This window comes from Oncorhynchus masou, chromosome 24, assembly GCF_036934945.1.
Source record: "Oncorhynchus masou masou isolate Uvic2021 chromosome 24, UVic_Omas_1.1, whole genome shotgun sequence".
NCBI lineage: Eukaryota > Metazoa > Chordata > Actinopteri > Salmoniformes > Salmonidae > Oncorhynchus > Oncorhynchus masou.
In genome coordinates this window covers 51,520,473-51,543,625 of record NC_088235.1, presented here as the reverse complement: position 1 = coordinate 51,543,625, position 23,153 = coordinate 51,520,473, and the positions used below count along the sequence as shown (strand labels likewise).

The window sequence follows — 23,153 nt, the reverse complement described above, 5'->3', positions numbered from 1 at the left end:
CACAGATTTTTGGAAAGATATACAGTTGAAGTCGGAAGTTTACATTCCCCTTAGCCAAATACATTTAAACTCAGTTTTTCACAATTCCTGATATTTAATCCGAGTAAAAAATCCCTTTCTTAGGTCAGTTGGGATCACCACTTTATTTTTAAGAATGTGAAATGTCAGAATAATAGTCGAGAGAATGATTTATTTCAGCTTTCATTTCTTTCATCACATTCCCAGTGGGTCAGAAGTTTACATACCCTCAATTAGTACTTGGTAGCATTTCCTTTAATTAAATTGTTTAACTTGGGGCAAACGTTTCGGGTAGCCTTCCACTTGCTTCCAACAATAACTTGGGTGAATTTTGGACCATTCCTTCTGACAGGACTGATGTAACTGAGTCAGGTTTGTAGGCCTCCCTGCTCGCACACGCTTTTTCAGTTCTGCCCACAATTTCTATAGGATTGAAGTCAGGGCTTTCTAATGGCCACTCCAATACCTTGCCTCTGTTGTCCTTAAGCCATTTTGCCACAACTTTGTAAGTATGCTTGGGGTTATTGTCCACTTGGAAAACCCATTTGTGACCAAGCTTTAACTTCCTGACTGATGTCTTGAGATGTTGCTTTTAATATATCCACATAATTTTCCTACCTCACGATGCCTTCTATTTTGTGAAGTGCACCAGTCCCACCTGCAGCAAAACACCCCCACCACATGATGCTGCCATCCCCGTGATTGACGGTTGGGATGGTATTCTTCGGCTTGCAAGCCCCCCCCTTTTTCCATCAAAAAATAACGATGATCATTATGGCCAAACAAGTCTATTTTTATTTCATCAGACCAGAGGACATTTCTCCAAAAACGTATGATCTTTGTCCCCATGTGCAGCTGCAAACCGTAGTCTAGCATTTCTATGTCGGTTTTGGAGCAGTGGCATCTTCCTTGCTGAGCGGCCTTTCAGGTCATGTAGAGATAGGACTCGTTTTACTGTGCATATAGATACTTTTGCACCTATTTCCTCCAGAATCTTCACAAGGTCCTTTGTTGTTGTTTTGGGATTGATTTGTACTTTTCGCACCAAAGTACAGTCATCTCTAGGAGACAGAACACGTCTCCTTCCTGAGCGGTATGATGCCTGTGTGGTCCCATGGTGTTTATACTTGTATACTATTGTTTGTACAGATGAACGTGGTACCTTCAGGCATTTGGAAATTGCTCTCAAACAGGATCCAGACTTGAGTTGGTCTACAATTTTTTTCTGAGGTCTTGGCTGATTTCTTTAGATTTTCCCATGATGTCAAGCAAAGAGGCACTGTGTTTGAAGGTAGGCCTTGAAATACATCCACAGGTACACCTTCAATTGACTAAAATGGAGTCAATTAACCTATCAGAAGCTTCTAAAGCCATTGCATAATTTTCTGGAATTTCCCAAGCTGTTAAAGGCACAGTCAACTGAGGGTATGTAAACTTCTGGCCCACTGGAATTGTGATCCAGTGAATTATTAGTGAAATAATCTGTCTATAAACAATTGTTGGAAAAACTACTTGTGTCATGCACAAAGTAGATGTCCTAACCGACTTGCCAAAACTATAGTTTGTTCACAAGAAATTTGTGAAGTGGTTGAAAAACGAGTTTTAATAATGACTCCAACCTAAGTGTATGTAAACTTCCGACTTCAACTGTAGCTATGGAAAAATTGTTGCTACATCTCTCAACAACATTGCTGCCCTGATTTTAGCTGGTGTTATAGACAAAGCTCAGTTGTGAGAGATTACTTTCTGTAGTACAATTCCATGCTGACTCGTGTGTTTACATGTCAATTGTTGAAGGGATGGGTGGCGCTAAGAGAACAATGCTGAATGGCCGTATACAAGGAAGAGCTCTCTAGCCATTGTGATAATTGCAGCAAAATTTAAAAGGGCTTTTTCTCAAAGTGGGTATCCACGTTTATCAACTTTAAAAGCTGCATTACTTTCCCATTACTTTCTCCAATTGCATTGTATGACAAACCATTTTGTACTTTTCAGGTTCAGACATTAACGGGGCCAGTAAAAACATGTTGGCAAATGGATCTCGTCGTGCCAGTAACTTTTCAGAGCATTTTTGCATTCCAGTTCAACATTAACCTGCTCTGTTGCAGTCTACCATTGAAAACCATTAAAGACTACACAGAAAAGTTATGCAATTGGTTTTGAGGTATATGATTGGACACTCATTCAAGCACCACCATGTTCCCGCGAGTCTCAACTTCTCGAGGGCTCGAGCTGTACGTGAGTTGATGTCTTCACACAGCACACGCAAGCTGTCCAGAGCAAAAAGACGACACGAAGAGACACGAAGAGCTTGTTTATTTTAGGGAAAGTTATTTTAAAAAGTAAACTTTCAATAGTGAACATACGGTACTAGCAATATGCTGGCTACTGTTGATAGTGTGCTAAAAGAAAGATACAAAAAGACACCTAGCATTCGTCTTGGCTAGGCTACTGTAGCCATGTTGATATCTGTTTTGACTTAAAGGGTCAGCATCCTATTTTCTTATGTAAAAAAAATCTCTAAATTACAGACACTAGTGTACGTTAGAAATAAAAATGAATGAATTAATACAATTAATTAAACAATGCAATTCAAAAATATAGAGTAATGGGCTCCAATGCGTTTTAAAACTACACTATGACAAGAATTTCTCTTTGTAACCAATACAATTTGATTTGATGTCCCAAAAAGTCAAAATTCTGTCTGGGCCAGTAGATTTTTGGCCAACGGAGAAAAAAAGTAAATACTGGACCCTGGTTTTATAAACTGTAAAGAACAGTTTGTCAAAGAAATTCAATAATCCTAGGATCCTGTAACCAGTCACATATGGAATTGACATAACTGACATACTCAAGTGAGTACATACATTGTGTGTGTGGTTCAGTCATCACTGAGATTTGATGTTCTTGGTAGTCCTGCAGCCCTTCAAACTGCTGTGGTATGAGTAAGCTAAATTGAGCTTGTGAATACATACATCAAGGCGATCTGTGTCATCTCATTCCAATAGCAAGGAAGTAAGTGGTCTCTGATTGAACTGTAGCTATCATTAAGTATATTTGCTCAGTTGTACAGAGGTACTAACAAGTGCATAAAGTTTAAGTGCCAACTCCAAAAGGCCGAACCTCTTCATCATTAGACAGAATGCAGAAGGCTGTCTGCTCTGCTCCATCACTACAATCCAGAGTGGCACAAAGCAAATTGCATTAAGCCTTCGCCACAGCCACCAGAGAACACGGTACCCCTGATGTCGCTCCTTGAAGCCTAGTTTAAAAGGACCAATTATCAACGCATCATAAAGCACTGGCTTTCATCTCCTCTGAAGTATGGGCTCATATGGCCCTTTAGTATGTTTGACCACTATTATTAGAGCCTGCTCGTCACCACAAGGCCCCAGTATCTCAGCTCCCTGCCAAGCCATTCTAAAGCTGTCTGTCTTCAAAGTGATGGTCACAGATTTCCGGTGGAACGGAATAGTGTCTGAAAGCCAGTCTTATTCTCACTGGGATAAAGGCATTACAGTATGTGGATGGATTTCTCAGGTGAAAGCTCTGCTTTTAGAGCACACAGTGATGTGGAAGTCAGCGCTATAGGGACAGTGAGGATTTCTTATTTGCACAGTGAGGACGAGCAAATAACACCGGAGTGAGCCTGTGCCAGCAAACAGTGGCACAGCTTAGAGATGACTTATAGTGTCAGAGCTTAGAGAATTACTTTCCGACACTGTGTCCTCACATAAAGTCATCTGGCCTAACACAACTTTGGTACATTGCTAGATTAACTGTAAATACAGTTCAGTAAATACAATTGTAGTTTAGATTTACAGTAGACGATGTTGTGCTAGAAATGTGATGACCTTGATTATGATGGTAACACTCAAATATATCAACAAAAAACCTCCCTTCTTTTTGTGTGACTCAAAGAGTTATTGTGTATTCAGGCGCTCAACTCCACATTCAAGAGCAACCTCTAAGGTGACATGGACAGATGAACTTGGTGACCTTGCATTCCCATCTGCCATTTTGATCCATCCAAGACAGATAAGGTCATCCTTATGACATGGTGAGCAGCAGAGTTCAACCCCTCTAGTTCTCATCCATCATCCCCCAGTGACAATAAGCAATTACATGTCCTGGTGGACCCAGTTGCCCCTTCTGCTTTTCAGTTGACCCCTCCCTACCAGTGGAGGCTGGTGGGATGAGCTATAGGAGGATAGGCTCATTGTAATGGTTGGAATGGAATAAATGGAACGGTATCTAACACATCAAACATATGGGAACCACATGTTTGACTCCTTTCCTTTCATTCAATTCAAGCCAATACAATGAGCCTCTCCTCCTATAGCTGCTCCCACCAGCCTCCACTGATCCCTACACATCATGAATGAGAAATCCCAACACTGCCACCAACGTATGTGACATCCCAACGTATGTGACATGAAGGACGGGACTGTTGACACTATGAGACTACTGGAGAGATTTATATAGATGCCATCAAATCTCCATGCATGCTCAGTTCACACTTATGTCTGATTACTGTAAGTATGCCTCAGGAGCAGAATGTACATACAATTGTGCCGAAGATGGAGGAAGCTTAGCAATCTAAGTAATGACAAGACAATACAGGGTGGAGACTGGGCTTTAGGGCTCTTTGGAATGCCATAAAGAAGACAGACAGCATTTGTCATGTTGATTGTCTTTTGCCTCCCTAAATCTCATTATTTTCTGAATACATTCAGTTGGATGGAGCACAGAGAGATCACATATATTGATTTTTCTTTAGTATTCATAAACATGGTTAATAATGCATTAGTTCTGTTTGAAAGTCTGGTGAAAACAATATTATGAAAACCACTTGTACACTGTGTCATAAGTATAGAGATGAGCATATTACATCTAGTGAGTATGTCTATTACCTGGCCAACTCAATCTCACAAAAGACTAAAGACATTATTAACACAAATCCATGTCAGTTTGGAAAGTAGATAAATGAAAATGAAATAAATACATCATCCATTCTTTCACCTCTCCCCAGGCTTTCCTACCGAACGGGACAGGACACAGCCAACTGTGACACGTGTCGAAACAGTGCCTGCATCATTTATAGGTGAGTACTTGTTTACATCTTGTTTACAGCTTGAAAGGTCACTTACACCTGCAATGGAACAACATGGCATGAGAGATGCTTATATGTACTGTATGTGTGAGGTGATATACTGTAATGTGGCAAACCAAGTGCTAAGAGTCAATTAAGTAGAATGTGTTTTCTGGTAATGAGTAGAATAGAATAGTTTACTGAACTCAGAGGATATCATTATTATCACTGCATGGTGTTAATGGTATTACATGAAGTATTAATGGGCGTAGCTCGATTGTGAAACAATAATGACAATTGATAGAATACTTCTGTCAGAGTGAGATCAATTTATTGAGCACCATCCACGTGAATCTGAGGTGGAAATAGATACTAGGAAATGGTGTGACTGAGATCAATGATAAGTTCACTGAAGGAGAAGAGAACACTCCTATCTGGGTCAGAAAATTATGAAAATAAACTATTGATATCCTATTACAATTATGTATAGACATCCTCAACTCTTATTTCAGAATCTGATGAGCATTTAAATAGAGGAATGTAGTGAATGTAGAAAGGAATTAACACATAAACCGAATTAGAAGCAGCAAATTGAGTTTAATTTCTAGATGCAGGTTCTGCACATATAACATTGTCATGGTTGAAAATAATAAAATAAAGAAAGAAAACTATAGATGTTCTGACTTCTCCACTCGTCTGAGAGATCTAAATGATCCTCGGGCAGGTTGCAAATGTGTTCACAATGTGACTCCATTTTTCCCAAGAGTCTAATTCCTTCACTTTGCCTTCAGAGACAAGAATAAAAACATCCATCTCAGAGATCGACTCCAACTTAAACAATATACAATATTACAGAATATACGGAAGCATACCATCTGAATCATGGTACTGAGCCTCCAAAGTTTGTCACCATCAAGAGGTTAGTTGTTTTTGTACCCTAGTGTGCCAGCAAGCACCTTCCATTCAGCAAGCTGCTTCTTCAGCTGCACGGCTTGTTCTAGCCTTACAGGCAGGGAAAGACTCACAGGGGAAAACATAAGATAGCAGGGTTTGTGATGTCGCAAATAAACACCGTAACAGAGACTGCTATAGCAGAGATCTAAATTTAAAAAGTGAACCAATTCCAACAAATACTTTCATGTCAATTTTTTGCACTCATTATCGTCATCTTAGTAAACGACTCATGCTTAAGTACATACACTATATCCGTGAAAAAAACAGCATGCATTTCAAAAAAAAACTTTGGCTAAGGGAACTTCTAAATAATTTGACTCGACTCTAGTCTAGTCCCCAATTACTAGAGTTGATATTAGATGTTAGATAAGGTCTCTAATGCTAACAGTGACCTAAACATTGACTGGTTATAATCCAGTTGTCCTCTCAAGAGGAAGCTTCTTACCGTGACTAATGACTGGAACATGACCCAAGTTTTCACTCGACCAACTTGAATGTATATCAATAGTAATGGATCTGTGACATCCACTTACAGTTGAAATCGGCAGTTCACACACACTCAAGTTGGAGTCATTAAAACCCGTTTTTCAACAACTCCACATATTTCTTGTTAACAAACTATAGTTTTGGCAAGTCGGTTAGGACATCTACTTTCTGCATGACACAAGTAGTTTTTCCAACGATTGTTTTACAGACAGATTATAATTCACTGTAACACAATAACAGTGGGTCAGAAGTTTACATACACTAAGTTACCTGTGCCTTGTAGCTTTGAAAAATCCAGAAGATTATGTCATGGCTTTAGAAGCTTCTGATAGGCTAATTTACATAATTTGAGTCAATTGGAGGTGCACCTGTGGATGTATTTCAAGGCCTACCTTCAAACTCAGTGCCTCTTTGCTTAACATCAAGGGAAAATCTAAAGAAATCAGCCAAGACCTCAGAAAATAAATTGTAGACCTCCCCAAGTCTGGTTCATCCTTGGGATTAATTTCCAAATGGCTGAATGCACCACATTCATCTGTACAAACACTAGTACACAAGGAAACACATCATGGGACCACACAGCCATCATACCACTCAGGAAGGAGACACGTTCTGTCTCCTAGAGATGAACATACTTTGGTGCGAAAAGTGCAAATCAATCCCAGAACAACCGCAAAGTACCTTGTGAAGATGCTGGAGAAAACAGGTACAAAAGTATCTATATCCACAGTAAAAACGAGTCCTATATTGACATAACCTGAAAAGCCGCTCAGCAAGGAAGAAGTCACTGCTCCAAAACTGCCATAAAAAAGCCAGACTGCGGTTTGCAACTGCACATGGGGACAAAGATCGTACTTTTTGGAGAAATGTCCTCTGATCTGATGAAACAAAAATAGAACTGCTTGGCCATAATGACCATCGTTATGTTTGGAGGAAAAAGGGGGAGGCTTGCAAGCCGAAGAACGCCATGGCAACCGTGAAGCACGGGGGTGGCAGCATCATGTTGTGGGGGTGCTTTGCTGCAGGAGGGACTGGTGCACTTCACAAAATAGATGGCATCATGAGGTAGGAAAATGATGTGGATATATTGAAGCAATATCTCAAGACATCAGTCAGGAAGTTAAAGCTTGGTGAAAATGGATCTTCCAGGTGGACAATGACCCCAAGCATACTTACAAAGCTGTGGCAAAATGGCTTAAGGACAACAAAGTCAAGGTATTGGATTGGCCATCACAAGCCCTGACCTCAGTCCTATAGAACATTTGTGGGGAGAACTGAAAAGTTGTGTGCAAGCAAGGAGGCCTACAAACCTGACTCAGTTACACCAGCTCTGTCAGGAGGCATGGGCCAACATTCACCCAACTTATTGTGGGAAGCTTGTGGAAGGCTTCCTGAAACGTTTGACCCAAGTTAAACAATTTAAAGGCAATGCTACTAAATACTAATTGAGTGTAAGTAAACCTTTGACCCACTGGGAATTTTATGAAAGAAATAAAAGCTGAAATAAATTATTCTCTCTACTATTATTGTGACATTTCACACTTCTTTGGGATCAGTGTCCCTTCCATGGGACGGTTGAGCTAACGTAGGCTAATGTGATTAGCATGAGGTTATAAGTAACAAGAACATTTCCCAGGACATAGACATATCTGATATTGGCAGAACAGCATACTGTACAATTTACAGTAGCTATTACAGTGAATGAACACATGCTATTGTTTGAGGAGAGTGCACAATTTTGAACATGAAAAGTTTTTAATAAACTAATTAGGCACATTTGGGCAGCCTTGGTACAACACTTTTGAACAGAAATGCAAAGGTTTATTGTATCAGTCTAAAACTTTGCACATACACTGCCGCCACGTAGTGGACAAAATCGAAATTGCAATTGGCTGGAATAATACATTATGGCCTTTCTCTTGCGTTTCAAAGATGATGGTACAAAAGAAATACAAAACAATGTTTTTTTTTCTTTGTATTATCTTTTACCAGATCTATTGTGTTATATTCTTCTACATTCCTTTTCCATTTCCATAAGGTCAAAGTGTTTCCTTTCAAAAGGTACCAAGAAGATCCATATCCTTGCTTCAGGGCCTGAGCGAGATTTGGGTATGTCATTTTAGGCGAAAATTGAAAAAAGAGGGTAATCCTTAAAGAGAATGATTGCTGTTTTGAATTTTGTGTGGAAGGGGTGGAAAATGATTGTTAAACATCATTAATGATCAGCTACCAGGTATTGACTACCTAGATGAGAAACTACTGAGAATGGTAGCAGACCTTATAGCCACCACTATTTGCCATGTCTTTAAACAAAAGGAGTGTGTGTTTCAATAGGCTTGGAAAGAAGCTAATGTAATTCCACTGCCTAAAATAGTAAAGCCCCTTTTACTGGGCTCTAACAGCCCACCAGTCAGTTTGCTGCATGTTTTCAGTACACTGATGGAGAACAAATACAATTCTGTTTTCAAAGAACACGTTCACTAGTGACTTTCAGCATGTATATAGTGAAGCTCACTCAACTTGTACTGCACTGACTCAAATGACTCAAAAATTAACAATAAGATGATATTTGGATGTGTATTGTTAGATTTCAGTGCAACATTTCAGTGCAGCCTTAGATGTTCTTGACCATAATTTGTTACTGAAAAAAACAAACTTTTTATAGTTTTACATCACCTGTCATCACATGGTTGGAAAGTTACTTATCCGTTAGAACTCAGATAGTATTCTTCAATGGAAGCTTCTCTAACATCAGATATGTACAGTATAGAGTACAGTATCCCTCAGGGCAGTTGCCTTGGGCCGTTACACTTCTCTTTTTTGTTTTACAAATGATTTGCCACTTGTCATACAAGAAACTATAATGACAATGTATGCTAATGAATGCACACTCTACACAGCTTCATTAAATAGTACCCAGAAAACACCAGTCTCAACAGCAACACTGAAGAGGTGACTCCAGGATGCAGGCCTTCAAGGCAGAGAAAAAGCCATATTTCAGACTGGCCAATAAAAATAAAAGATTAAGATGGGCAAAAGAACACAGACGCTGGACAGAGGAACTCTGCCTAGAAGGCCAGCATCCCAGAGTCGCCTCTTCACTGTTGATGATGAGACTGGTATTTTGCGGGTACTATTTAATGAAGCTGCCAGTTGAGGACTCGTATTTCTCAAACTAGACACTAATGTACTTGTCCTCTTGCTCAGTTTTGCACCGGGGCCTCCCATTTTTCTTTCTATTCTGTTTAGTGTCAGTTTGCCCTGTTCTGTAAAGGGAGTGGGACACAGAGTTGTACGAGATCTTCAGTTTCTTGGCATTTTCTCGCATGGAACAGCCTTAATTTCTCAGAACAGGAATAGACTGATGAGTTTCAGAAGAAAGTTTTTTGTTTCAGGACATTTTGAGCCTGTAATCGAACCCACATGCTCCAGATACTCAAATAAGAATCTGATGCTCCATATTTATTGCTTATTTAATCAGGACAATAGTTTTCAGCTGTGCTAACATAATTGAAAAAGGGTTTTCTAATGATCAATTAGCTAATCCAAGTTTACAATTTTAAAAGGCTAACACAACGTGCCATTGTAACACATGAGTGATGGTTGCTGATAATGGGCCTCTGTACGCCAATGTAGATATTCCATTTAAAGAATCTGGTGTTTCCAGCAGCAATAGTCATTTAGAACATGAACAATGTCTGCACTGTATTTCTGATCAATTTGATGTTATTTTAATGGACAAAAAAATAGCTTTTCTTTAAAAAACAAGGACATTTCTAAGTGTCCCCAAACTTTTGAATGGTAGTGTATACTAAATAATAGGTGTGAAATTTGTTTTGAATTAAAATGGACCATTATCATGCACCTGTATCGAAACAGGGGCATCAACGCACTTAAACAGCGAATGGAGGATGCTTTTCCCGTGGTTCATTTTCATGTCAGCCAGGTAGGCTATACTCCTGTTTTAAATATAAGCAATTTGCTTAATATTAGGAAAGTTGAGAAGTAAATATTGTAAGCCTATAGAAAGCTGATGGGATCCTTCTCTCTTTAGTAGATGCCATCACTCTGTTTTCTCGCACAATTGCATAGCCTATAGAAATGTTGCTCAACATGAGGTCATGGGCTCTCAGGAAGTGTTTGATTAGATTTTTGATTACATTTGTATTGATGTCAGAATGATTAGAGGGACAATTGAGTGCTGAGGACCAGGCATTTAGCAAGTTTGGTAGGCTACTAATGACCAGCATCAGCATCAGACCTTGGAGAAGCCTAATTACTGTGACTAAACGGTCACCTGGAATTTGTAGGCCTTCATGACTCATGACTGCTGGTGTGGGGTCCCGAGCGCTCTGGAGCAGGTTTTCATCAAGGATCTATCTGTGCTTTGCTCCGTTCATCTTTCCCTCCATCCCGACTAGTCTCCCAGTGCCTGACACTAAAAAACATCACCACAGCACGATGCTACCACCACCATGCTTCACTGTAGGGATGGTGCCATGCTTACTCTAGACGTGATACTTGGAATTCAGGCCAAATGGTTTAATCTTGGTTTCATCAGACCAGAGAATCTTGTTTAAGTCCTTTAGGTGCCTTTTGGACAACTCCAAGCGGGCTGTCATGTGCCTTTTACTGAGGTAAGGCTTACATCTGGCCGCTCTACTGAAAAGGTGTGATTGGTGGAGTGCTGCAGAGAGGGTTATCCTTCTGGAAGGTTCTCCCATCTCCACAGAGGAACTGGAGCTCTTTTAGAGTGACCTTCGCGTTCATGGTCACCTCCCTAATCAAGACCCTTCTCCCTCGATTGCACAGTTTGGCCGGGCGGCCAGCTCTACGAAGAATCTTGGCGGTTCCAAACTTCTTCCACTTAAGAATGATGGAGGCCACTGTGTTCTTGGGGACCTTCAATGCTGCAGAATTGTTTTGGTACTAGATCTGTGCCTCGGCACAATCCTGTCTTGGAGCTCTGCGGACAATTCCTTCGACCTCATGGCTTGGTTTTTGCTCTGACATGCACTGTCAACTGTGGGACCGTATATAGACAGCTGTGTGCCTTTCCAAATGTGTGCCTTTCCTTTCCATGTCCAATCAATTGAATTTACCACATGTGGACTCCAATCAAGTTGTAGAAACATCTCAAGGATGATGAATGGAAACAGGATGCACCTAAATTTAATTTGGAGTCTTATAGCAAAGGGTCTGAATACTTATGGAAATAAGGAATAGTTTTTTTTAATATAAATTAGCAAACATGTCTAAAAATCTGGTTTTGCGCTGTCATTATGAGCTATTCTGTGCAGATTGGTGAGGGTAAAAAATGCATTTAATACATTTTAGAATAAGGCTGTAATGGTCAAAAGTCAAGGCTTCTGAAAACTTTCCGAATGCACTGTATATGGACCCCAGGAAGAGTAGCTGCTGCATGTGCAGTAGCTCATGGGGATCCTAATAAACTAAACTAGAAGTTAATCTCCATTTTAACCTGAGTTAACGTAATCAGCACCTAATCAATGAATGTTCTCATCCAGACAAAGCCTCTCATTTTGTTCAGCCCTGTTCTCTTGTTGCGTGCGGAAATAATGCTTCAAGTAACAGCCAGAGTAAGGAAATTGACATGCAGGAATGATTAATGAAATGATGTGCTTTTTCTTGTACCTTAGTCTCATGAGCAATATGTTCCCTCATGAGCAATATGTTCCCTTAGTGGTTAGAGCGTTGGACTAGTAAGCGGAAGGTTGCAAGTTCAAACCCCCGAGCTGACAAGGTACAAATCTGTCGTTCTGCCCCTGAACAGGCAGTTAACCCACTGTTCCTAGGCCGTCATTGAAAATAATAATTTGTTCTCAACTGACTTGCCTAGTAAAATAAAGATTTAAAAAAATAATAATAATAATTTCTTAAGCGATGATCTATAATCTGAGATTACTAATGTGACAAATCACATTTGCTAGTACAGTATCTAACTGAAGACTAGTATGGCACGAAAGAGGATTTGAAATGATTCAATTCCTACCATAAATGCTGCTATGCATTGCTTCGTGTAGTCTTCCTGATTTACAAACTACATAATCTAATTAGTTAATGTATGAGCTGTTGTATGCTAACAAAGTGATTACAGCCATTGATGTCTCACAATGATTCAACAAGAATGCTCCTTCTTATTTGTGATGCTATGCATTTGGTGTGATATCATTATGGGATTACTTCAAATAAACACAGTTTCCACACTAAAACAAGAATGCATGTCATAACAGGAAGAAACAGAACAGATACAGAACAGATACAGGATGTAGGCTTTTACGTGGGTAATACTGTAGGCAGCCTAATGTCCTTTGGGTATGTGGAGTATATGTACTAACTAAAAGAACAAATGATGTGTTGAAAAACACTTGTAATTCTGGGAATATAAGAGGGGATAAACATATCTACACACTTTGCTCCTTTATTCATGAACCTTGGTTGGAGATATGTAAAGATGTTACATGAATTATGAATAGCTTTGCTTCAGTAGAGGTTGATTGTAAGTGAAATCCTGAAGTGGTGTTTGATTTAATTCACAAGGTCACATAGAAGGAAGCAAATAATATACTGTTTACCAACAATGCAGATGACTTTCAGTACATCACACCATAAACACTATTGGGACAGAGATACATAAATCAAACAAACAAGGACTAACTAAACAATATACAGCAAGGAAGGATAAAGGGCAGAGAAGGAGCCAGGAAGGATAAAGGGCAGAGAAGGAGCCAGGAAGGATAAAGGGCAGAGAAGGAGCCAGGAAGGATAAAGGGCAGAGAAGGAGCCAGGAAGGATAAAGGGCAGAGAAGGAGCCAGGAATGATAAAGGGCAGAGAAGGAGCCAGGAATGATAAAGGGCAGAGAAGGAGCCAGGAATGATAAAGGGCAGAGAAGGAGCCAGGAAGGATAAAGGGCAGAGAAGGAGCCAGGAAGGATAAAGGGCAGAGAAGGAGCCAGGAAGGATAAAGGGCAGAGAAGGAGCCAGGAAGGATAAAAGGGCAGAGAAGGAGCCAGGAAGGATAAAGGGCAGAGAAGGAGCCAGGAAGGATAAAGGGCAGAGAAGGAGCCAGGAAGGATAAAGGGCAGAGAAGGAGCCAGGAAGGATAAAGGGCAGAGAAGGAGCCAGGAAGGATAAAGGGCAGAGAAGGAGCCAGGAAGGATAAAGGGCAGAGAAGGAGCCAGGAAGGATAAAAGGGCAGAGAAGGAGCCAGGAAGGATAAAGGGCAGAGAAGGAGCCAGGAAGGATAAAGGGCAGAGAAGGAGCCAGGAAGGATAAAGAGCAGAGAAGGAGCCAGGAAGGATAAAGGGCAGAGAAGGAGCCAGGAAGGATAAAGGGCAGAGAAGGAGCCAAGAAGGATAAAGAGCAGAGAAGGAAAACTGCTTTGATAGAGGCAAAAATATTTTTTATCTTTATCAATGCACTGATCACAGAGAGACAACAGCTTTACGCTGACCCAGGTCTAGAATGCATGATAATTATTCTCAAAACTTGAGATTATCCATAGATAGCTCTGAATCCTTAAAAAGGAAAATACATTTTCCACTGGAAGTGCCAGGATGTAACCTAAACACAGCCGTTCCATGAAAAGTCTATGCGAATGATTCATTTTGTTATTAGAAAAAGGCCTGTGGAATATATACAAAGGAAATGATTATCATTCCATCTGTGTTCAATAGGTTTTTCAGCTCCTAAATTGTGTGCCTCTGCGGGTTTTTTTGACTGTCCTTGAATAGGACTTGGGAAATGAAAGCAAGACGACCATCTATCAAGTGCTATCTGTCTCTGCCAGCGCAATGGGCAGTAAATATATCAAAAAACTTTGCAAATGGTCTAGTTCGTTTTTTTCTCTGCAGTATCCCCTTACTCCATCTTGCTGATTTACACACTGGATTGAGTGTCACACCCAATCCCCCAATATATATTTTTAGAGTCTACAAGGCGAATGATGATTCTTTCCATGAGTGTTTACCATTTTCTTATATCATTAATGTTATCTACTTCACATGTTACAGTGTATACTTTGTTTAGCCATTTGTTTTTTACTATTCTTTATTTTTGTTTGTTTGTTTATTTTTGATTTTTGTTGATTTCTTGAACTGTTACGTTAGGACTGTGGCTTTCAGCACTAGCTATGTGAATAAAAATAGATATCCAACCTAAAATGGACAAACAGTAGAGGTTTGAGTAGACCATTCTTTGTTATGACAGGCCTATTCCTGCCAGGGCCTGTGGTGGTGACTCATTGTGCTGATAGGGCAGCCAGCAATAATCACCTTGCTGGGCAAACCATTCTTTGCTTCCACTTAATGAGCTGGCCTGGATACAGTGAGCAGAATTAAAAAGAGCCAAACTAAAAAAAAAGTCTGAACCAAACGACCAATTATTCCTCAAACTTGGACAGTAACTGCTCATTGCCAAGATTATCAGCAGCAGAGATGTGGCCTCTAATTCCGAAAAGCAAGTCAGTTCCAATATGGCTAATCAATCCATGGCTTGGGCTCCTGCAGGTGCCCAGTTGAGCTGAGGTAGTCAATCTACAAGCCCTACCCAGAATTCAACTCCCGCCCGACACTCCCAGCCCCTCCCTCTTGTATACTGCACCATCCAGTGCATCACTGCTACTGACACCAACAGAGCAGAGAGAGGGACAGGGGGGATGGAGAGGGAGAGGGAGGGAGATGAGAGAGAGAGCATAAAGGCCTCACTGCTGTAGTCACATCACATCCCATTGAAAATCAGGCTGGGGAAACAAATGCAAAAAAAAACCTGAGAAAACAGTGGACGTAGAGATTATGGCCCAGAGTGCCTAACCTCTGCTCCATACAGTTCCCAGCCATGCTAATGTCCTTCTGGAGCTTAGGGCTCTATTCAGTCTGTATCGCTGAAGTGTTACTGATTGCGCAATAGAAATGTAAAAGTAATTTCTGATTGAGCCGACATATGCAGTGTTTACCATGAATGCAGTCACCACCAATTCGGCAACATTGCCTTTAAATTTCAATCATGCTGTAACACTGAAATTCTTCGATACGAATTGAATAGATTCCTTAGACTACTTTGTATGGCTCTGCAGTAACATCAACAGTAAACAGTCTAGGGTCTTTGCCCATATTCCATACCAGGGAGCACAGATGAAAAGCCTGATTTCTGATGCACATCCACACGGATTGGGTTACTAGTTCTAGTTCATAATGCATAACATAGGTACAATAATCAGAATTCAAAAAGAAGGTGAGGGTTGAATCTTGTTTGCAGAGATTTTTTATAAGGCTAATTTGAGGCTAATAACGACTTCACAAATCAGTGCTAATACAGTTCCTGGTTGTATGAGTTGGGTTTAATGAAGATGTTATATAATTACTCTTATGAGCAAGTAGCTAATTGGGTTAGCGTGTATGCGCCCTGCTTTCAGCAAAGATGCAGTCGTTTCATTGGTGTTGAGAGGGCTTGTAGTATCGATGTGTTCAATAAAGTATGTGTCTGTCATTCTGTGGGCACATGACTGTGTTACTGTAAGGCAGTCAACCATTAAATAGAGCTGGACCTTAGCTGACATTTTAACAAAGAGGGTACTATCAAAATGGCACCTTGTCAGTCAAAGATATATATGTTCAGTGGTTCCAAGTGAGTCATTTGTACTCTGGTGATATAAATAAATAAAAGTAGGCAATTGAAGTATATTAGTTGGATAATTTTATTTTTTATTTTTTTGGGGGGGTGCCGGCACCATTCATGTCGGTAGCCCAGAAGGAAAGACAAATAAGGAGCATTGTATAGTATACTGTATTTTGGAGGTGATATGGGAAGGGGAGAAAATATTGAGAACATTTACATCTTCATTTAGCAGATTATCAGAATAAAACCTACAGTAATAGTAAAGTAATGTGCTACCACACCATCAACATTATAGAATTAGAAACCAACCAGAGAAGGAAGACAGTGAGAGCATGTAGGAGGCAACATCTGCCATCACCACCCTCCAAGGAAGAACAATCATTAAACAATGTTCACTCCACCGGGATCACAGCTAAACAATCAGGCACCAGTGATCACACAAACAGCTATTCACAGACCGTGGCTAAACAGATGATTCATCTGCTTGTGAATGATTGAAAATGCTATACCCCATCTCTAGCTGTCCCAATCTGTTGAGAATGAGATGATCTGAGATCCGTGGTCTTTGTTTACTCAGTCACCTGCTCCCCAGGGCCACCCGCACAGTACAGTGTGCCTCGGGCTCCCTGATGAGCCAATTGTCCACAGCATACAGTAATTGCAGCTCTCTGCCAAGTGATTCATTGCTTAATAAGTGCCAAGACCATTCCATAGTGTGCTGCGCTGTTGTGCTTTGTGCTGTTTTCTAGCGAAAGCTTGGCATCAACAAGAGCCCTGAAATGCTGAGCTTTCAGAATGGCTCTAGAAATACTGGGTAATAAGAGGATGTCTTCTGTACATATACAAAGCGTGCAACTCATTTCAAAGTTGTGGCAATTCAATCTTGATGGGAGTAAGAAGCAACTGACCGATGTAAAATCTCAACAACCCAAAACAGAGGTACAGTATGTGCTGGCACATACTACATCATTGAAGTGCTCATCATTTCACAATCCTGTTTTGGGGGAAAAGTTCAAGCATTAACTAGCTGTATATATTCAAGATTGTATTTATAGTCACATGTATGTTCCTGTAATCAGACCTTTATTGATTGATTCAATCTTCTGCACCACCAAATGCCTGTCTGGCACCATGAATCATTGTCTCTGAAGGTTGTCATAGAGTTGAATAACTGACACTTATCTTAAGGGTATGGGCACTTCCTAAGATTAATTCTGTCATTTTTGAGCAGAGCATCTCCTTCAGAAAACTAATTGGACTGCCTGTCATGCCGGTGATTGTGAAAAGGGCTGAACAGGGCATTGTACATCTATCTGTCTGCCTACACTGTGTTTACTTATGTATGACCTTGGAGGGTTTCATGTCATTTCAGAAGGTTTGACTCCTCTTTAACCTCCATCTTGTTTGACTGGCAAAAATATGCCGCTTCAAATTGTTCTACACTTTCAATAAAACAATTGATCAACGATAAATAAGATCAGTCTTAGACAACATTGTGTGATAAGGTTAATGTTACTTGCCTGTTGGAAAATTACACATTCTGCTACTGCTACTATTTCTACTGTTGCTTCTAGTACTGTACAACCACACATTGCAATCTTCAGAGAATGGATGTTTTTGATTAAATTGCAGAGGCCTAGAAAATATAATGACTCCGGGGGAAATATTTTTTGTCAACATGTATTAAATTGGCAGTCAGGTATGACAGTATGAATCCTACTTTACTCATTCCAAAATAGTATTTTCCATATTTATTCCACATGCCAATGGTAATAGGTAAATAAATAGATTAACTTAATCAATAGCTATAGATGTAGTACGTCTGAGTCTGCTCGGGTTGTGAATGATTTCATTTGTTTGGGATAAAGCTCTGTTCTTCTCCCAGCAGTGAGAGATTTAGTCTCAGTGCCCGAATGGAATCCGATGATGGCAGCCAGGGATTACAGCAGAGGATGAGGAAATCAGACATCAGAAACGACTCACATCCCGACGACTAGATGGACATACTGTATCATGTTAGGGAATACCCTTCACTATGCACTCAAACATACAGATGCTCATGCTTTTTATATACATTAGTCTGATGTCACATCCAGTACATTTCAGTGTTAGAGGAAATGATTTGTGGTGCTATGAGAATTATTAGACTGTACTGTGCGCTTCCCAAACAATCCATCTGGAGTCTACGGCTAGCGACTGCCCTGGATTATCAACGGACAAATTGAATGCCGGCGAATTGGCAGTACTCCTGAATCATATTATTAACTTAAAATCACTTTTATGGGATCAAAATCCAATGTACCAGATTGTGCAGAGTCATGGTTCATATTTGAGCTCCTTCATTCATGTTCAATTTGTGATACCCACAATTAAGACTGGTTTGAATGTTATTCAATCTCTTAAATCCTGGTACTCTAAAAGCTAAACCGAAATAGGATTGAACCATCTTTCCACAGTAGCTTCAAATTCTCGAAGAGAAGGAAAATATCACAGAACATTTGTGGCACCTTAATTGGGGAGTATGTGGACACCTGCTCGTCGAACATCTCATTCCAAAATAATGGGTATTAATATAGAGTTGGTCCCCCCTTTAATGTTATAAGAGCCTACACTCTTCTGGGAAGGCTTTCCATTAGATGTTGGAACATTGCTGCGGAGACTTGCTTCCGTTCAGCCACAAGAGCATTAGTGAGGTCGGACACTGATGTTGGGTTGGTCAGGGTTCTGTGCAGGCCAATCAAGTTCTTCCCCACCTATCTCAACAAACCATTTCTGTGTGGATTTTGCTTTGTGCACAGGGCCATTGTCATGCTGAAACAGGAAAGGATCTGCTGCCAAACTGTTGCCACAAAGTTGGAAGCACAGAATTGTCCAGAACACCAATTGTATGCTATAATTTAAGATTGTGTTTTATTATATATTATTGTGTTAACTAAATGTTATTGTGTTGTTTGTGTTGCAGTGTGGAGCTGGACTTCAAGCAGCAGGAGGACAAGTTACAGCCCCTGATTAAGAGACTGTGCCCCTTGGACAACTCTCAATACCCTGCTCTGCCTTACCCCCACGAGGTGTTCACTTCAACCCCCAAACGCAAGTCCAAGACAGAGTCCAAAAAGCATGGTCGCTGGAAACTCTGGTTCCTTTAACTTAGGGAAGACCTTGGCTTTTGAAATGGACTTTTGGATCTGTTTTTACACATCAATCTTCCCTCAAAGGGATCTATCATAACAGTAGATGTTCTGCTCCAGGGAACGGATAATCTGATAACAGTAAATCATCTAAATCAGGATTCTAAGTTTGAACTGCACTAGAAATCAATGGGGGATTTTTTTTAAACAATCTTAGCTCTGCCAAGCCTCCAGTTTTTGGTTCAAAACCGGAGAAGGTCAACTTATACCCTGGCTAAAGGTTAGCAGAACTACATGGTGAGACTGGATATATTTTTGTCATCATGAAATGTAGCCCACAAATATGAAGATGGATATTATTTATTTACCGGGCAAATGTTTCTCTCACTTTTTAAAAATTATTTCCAATGGCACACCTTTTTGGTCTCTGCTTGACCAGAAGAGGAATCACCATGTGGAAGGCCTGCTTCTCTAAAAATAGACTTTAATCGTACATCAGCCTGTTGGAAAAGCACAAACATTTGGAGACTGAGAACATCATGGAAGAAGAAGTTATATACAGTACATTACACTATATTAGTGAACCGACTCTACATAAACCCTTCTTGCCTCTTCTCTCCAGTCTTGAGAGAGCCCAGTTACTCTCTCTCCCCTTTCTTTCCCTATCTCTCTTTCTCTTTCTCTGCACACAGACATGCACTTCAGGAGTATGTAAAGGAAGATTGCGATATATGGGATCCTCGACTGCTTTGTTTTTTTAGAAACAGGATAAAGTCAAGGTTATAGTTCTGTTCTAATAGCTGTTCTAATCCATTAATGTGCAGAAATAGGGGTTGAATCCAAGATTTGACTATTGCATATAGAAAAAAATATAGACTTATTTTAACATATTAAAGTTGGTTGATTATATTATATAACATATTAAAGTTTCTTATTACTGTGTTATTCAACATGCAGCAGACTATTTTATGAAAATATGATTGAATTTCAGTTGAAAAAGTAAGCATGGTTTTGACACTTCTTTATCAATTCACATGCACAAAGCTGTCATTGCCTTTCACTTACACACAGGTTAACATCTCACTAACTTACTCGAAACCACAGAAAGGAAATGTACTGTAAGGACAGGACGAAATGCATCATTATTCTCTCTGGAATATGCATTTCACATTATAAAACTGGGTGGTTCGAGCCCTGAATGCTGATTGGCTGACAGCCGTGGTATATCAGACCGTATACCACGGTTATGACAAAGCATTTATTTTTACTGCTCTTATTAGGTTGGTAACCAGTTTATAATAGCAATAAGGCACCTCGGGGCTTCGTGGTTTATGGCCAATGTACCACGGCTAAGGGCTGTATCCAGGCACTCCGCTTTGTGTTGTGTGTAAAGAACAGCCCTTAGCCGTGGTATAATGGCCTTATTGCTTAATTCTAACTCACTTGGCTCAACTGATCATCATCTCCTGACCATATGGTCCTTCACGTAATGCCATAATTCTGCAACTCACCAATAATTTTGATTAACATTGATCAGCACCAAACACCTTTGCTTACTATCTCCTATATGATTACATTAGAGGTGGAATCAACTCACGACCCAGAAGTAGCAATCCATGCACTGAACTTACAACAATAAAGAAGGGCTATTTACAGTATACATAAGCATGTAGGGTATTCAATCTTTATATTTCTAGGCCTTTGACGAAGAGTGACTTTGGATCAGATGGATTCATTTGATGTAGCAACTTAAACCATCCACTTATTGCACCTAATATTTATAGATAATAATTTAAATCTCACATAAAAAATGTCACAATGACAGCAAGTGATTCAATCACACATTTGATCTTCTTGACTGGGTTACCAGGTCCTTCAATATTACTGTACAGATGAAGGAACTTAATTTGAGCCAGTTTGCTACTGAAAGAAAATACACCTGCAGAAATAGGCAATGTGAATGTGGATTATAATTAATTACATATTTTGAGGGGTTGATAGATTTTTCATTAGGGCAAATCAAGTATGACATTTTAAAGTGGAAATTACAAACTTTAGAAGCCATTTTAAACATCAAATACACAAGTGTACATTTCTTGCTGTGCAGGAAAGTTCTCCGCAACAAAACAGTGATCAAATGAAGATCCTACATCTGTAGCATATTGAAGGACAGACACATAGCTATACCTTAAGGAAGTGCAATTCATTGATTTGCAATATTATGCATTTTGTACTGTTTTTACCTTAAAACAAATGCATTTTCAATAAAACCAATATAATTGTAAGAGGTGTGCTGACATTATTCTAAGGTATACTATGTGAATTGCAAAGCAGTGACAATATGATGCAACACAATGTTGACGGAACATACACTTGAAGTCGGAAGTTTACATATACTTAGGTTGGAGTCATTAAAACTCGTTTTTCAACCACTCCACATATTTATAGTTAACAAACTATAGTTTTGGTAAGTCGGTTAGGACATCTACTTTGTGCATGACACAAGTAATTTTACAGACAGATTAATTCACTTATAATTTAGGGTATCACAATTCCAGTGGGTCAGAAGTTTACATACACCAAGTTGACTGTGCCTTTGAACAGATTGGCTAATTGACATAATTTGAGTAAATTGGAGGTGTACCTGTGAATGTATTTCAAGGCCTACCTTCAAACTCAGTGCTTCTTTGCTTGACATCATGGGAAAATCAAAACAAATCAGCCAAGACCTCAGAAAAGAAATTGCAGACCTCCACAAGTCTGGTTAATCCTTTGGAGCAATTTCCAAACGCCTGAAGGTACCACATTCATCTGTACAAACAATTGTGCGCAAGTATAAACACCATGGGACCACACAGCCATCATACCGCTCAGGAAGGAGATGAGTTTTGTCTCCTAGAGATGAACGTACTTTGGTGCGAAAAGTGCAAATCAGTCACAGAACAACAGCAAAGGACCTTATGAAGATGCTGGACAAAAGAGGTACAAAAGTATTTATATCCACAGTAAAATTAGTCCTCTATCGACAAAACCTGAAAGGCCGCTCAGGAAGGAAGAAGCCACTGCTCCAATACCGCCATACAAATCCAGACTACGATTTGCAACTGCACATGGGGACAAAGATTGTACTTTTTGGAGAAATGTCCTCTGGTATGATGAAACAAAAATAGAACTGTTTGGCCATACAGACCATCGTTATGTTTGGAGGAAAAAGGTGGAGGCATGCAAGTGAAAGAACACCATCCCAACTGTGAAGCACCGGGGTGGCAGCATCATGTTGTGGGGTGCTTTGCTGCAGGAGGTACTGGTGCACTTCACAAAATAGATGGCATCATGAGGTAGAAAAATAATATGGATATATTGAAGCAACATCTCAAGACATCAGTCAGGAAGATACAGCTTGGTCGCAAACGAGTCTTCCAACTGGACAATGACCTCAAGCATAATTCCAAAGTTGTGGCACAATGGCTTAAGGATAATAAAGTCAAGGTATTCGAGTGGCCATCACAAAGCCCTGACCTCAAACCTATTGACAATTTTTGTGCAGGACGGAAAAGCATGTGCGATCAAGGAGGCCTACAAACCTGACTCAGTTACACCAGCTCTGTCACGCTCAACTTATTGTGGGAAGGTTGTGGAAGGCTACCCGAAATATTTGACTCAAGTTAAACAATTTAAAGGCTATGCTGCCAAATACTGAGTGCATGTAAACTTCTGACCTACTGGGAATGTGATGAAAGAAATAAAAGCTGAAAATCATACTATCTACTATTATTCTGACATTTCACAATCTTAAAATAAAGTAGTGGTCCTAACTGACCTAAGGCAGGGACTACATA

At 39.9% G+C, this 23,153-nt stretch overlaps 1 protein-coding gene across 1 annotated transcript in view; it reads left to right on the top strand.

Annotated features, from left to right (window-relative positions):
• The window catches only part of LOC135511629 (inhibitory synaptic factor 2A-like), a 36,634-nt gene extending 16,375 nt beyond the window's left edge, over window positions 1-20,259 (top strand). Inside the window, exons 3-4 of the mRNA XM_064933114.1 lie at window positions 5,051-5,122; window positions 19,149-20,259. Of these exons, the coding sequence (XP_064789186.1) occupies window positions 5,051-5,122; window positions 19,149-19,332 (256 nt within the window). The 3' untranslated portion in view covers window positions 19,333-20,259. The remainder of the gene's footprint in view (window positions 1-5,050; window positions 5,123-19,148) is intronic.
• The last annotated feature ends 2,894 nt before the right edge of the window (window positions 20,260-23,153 follow it).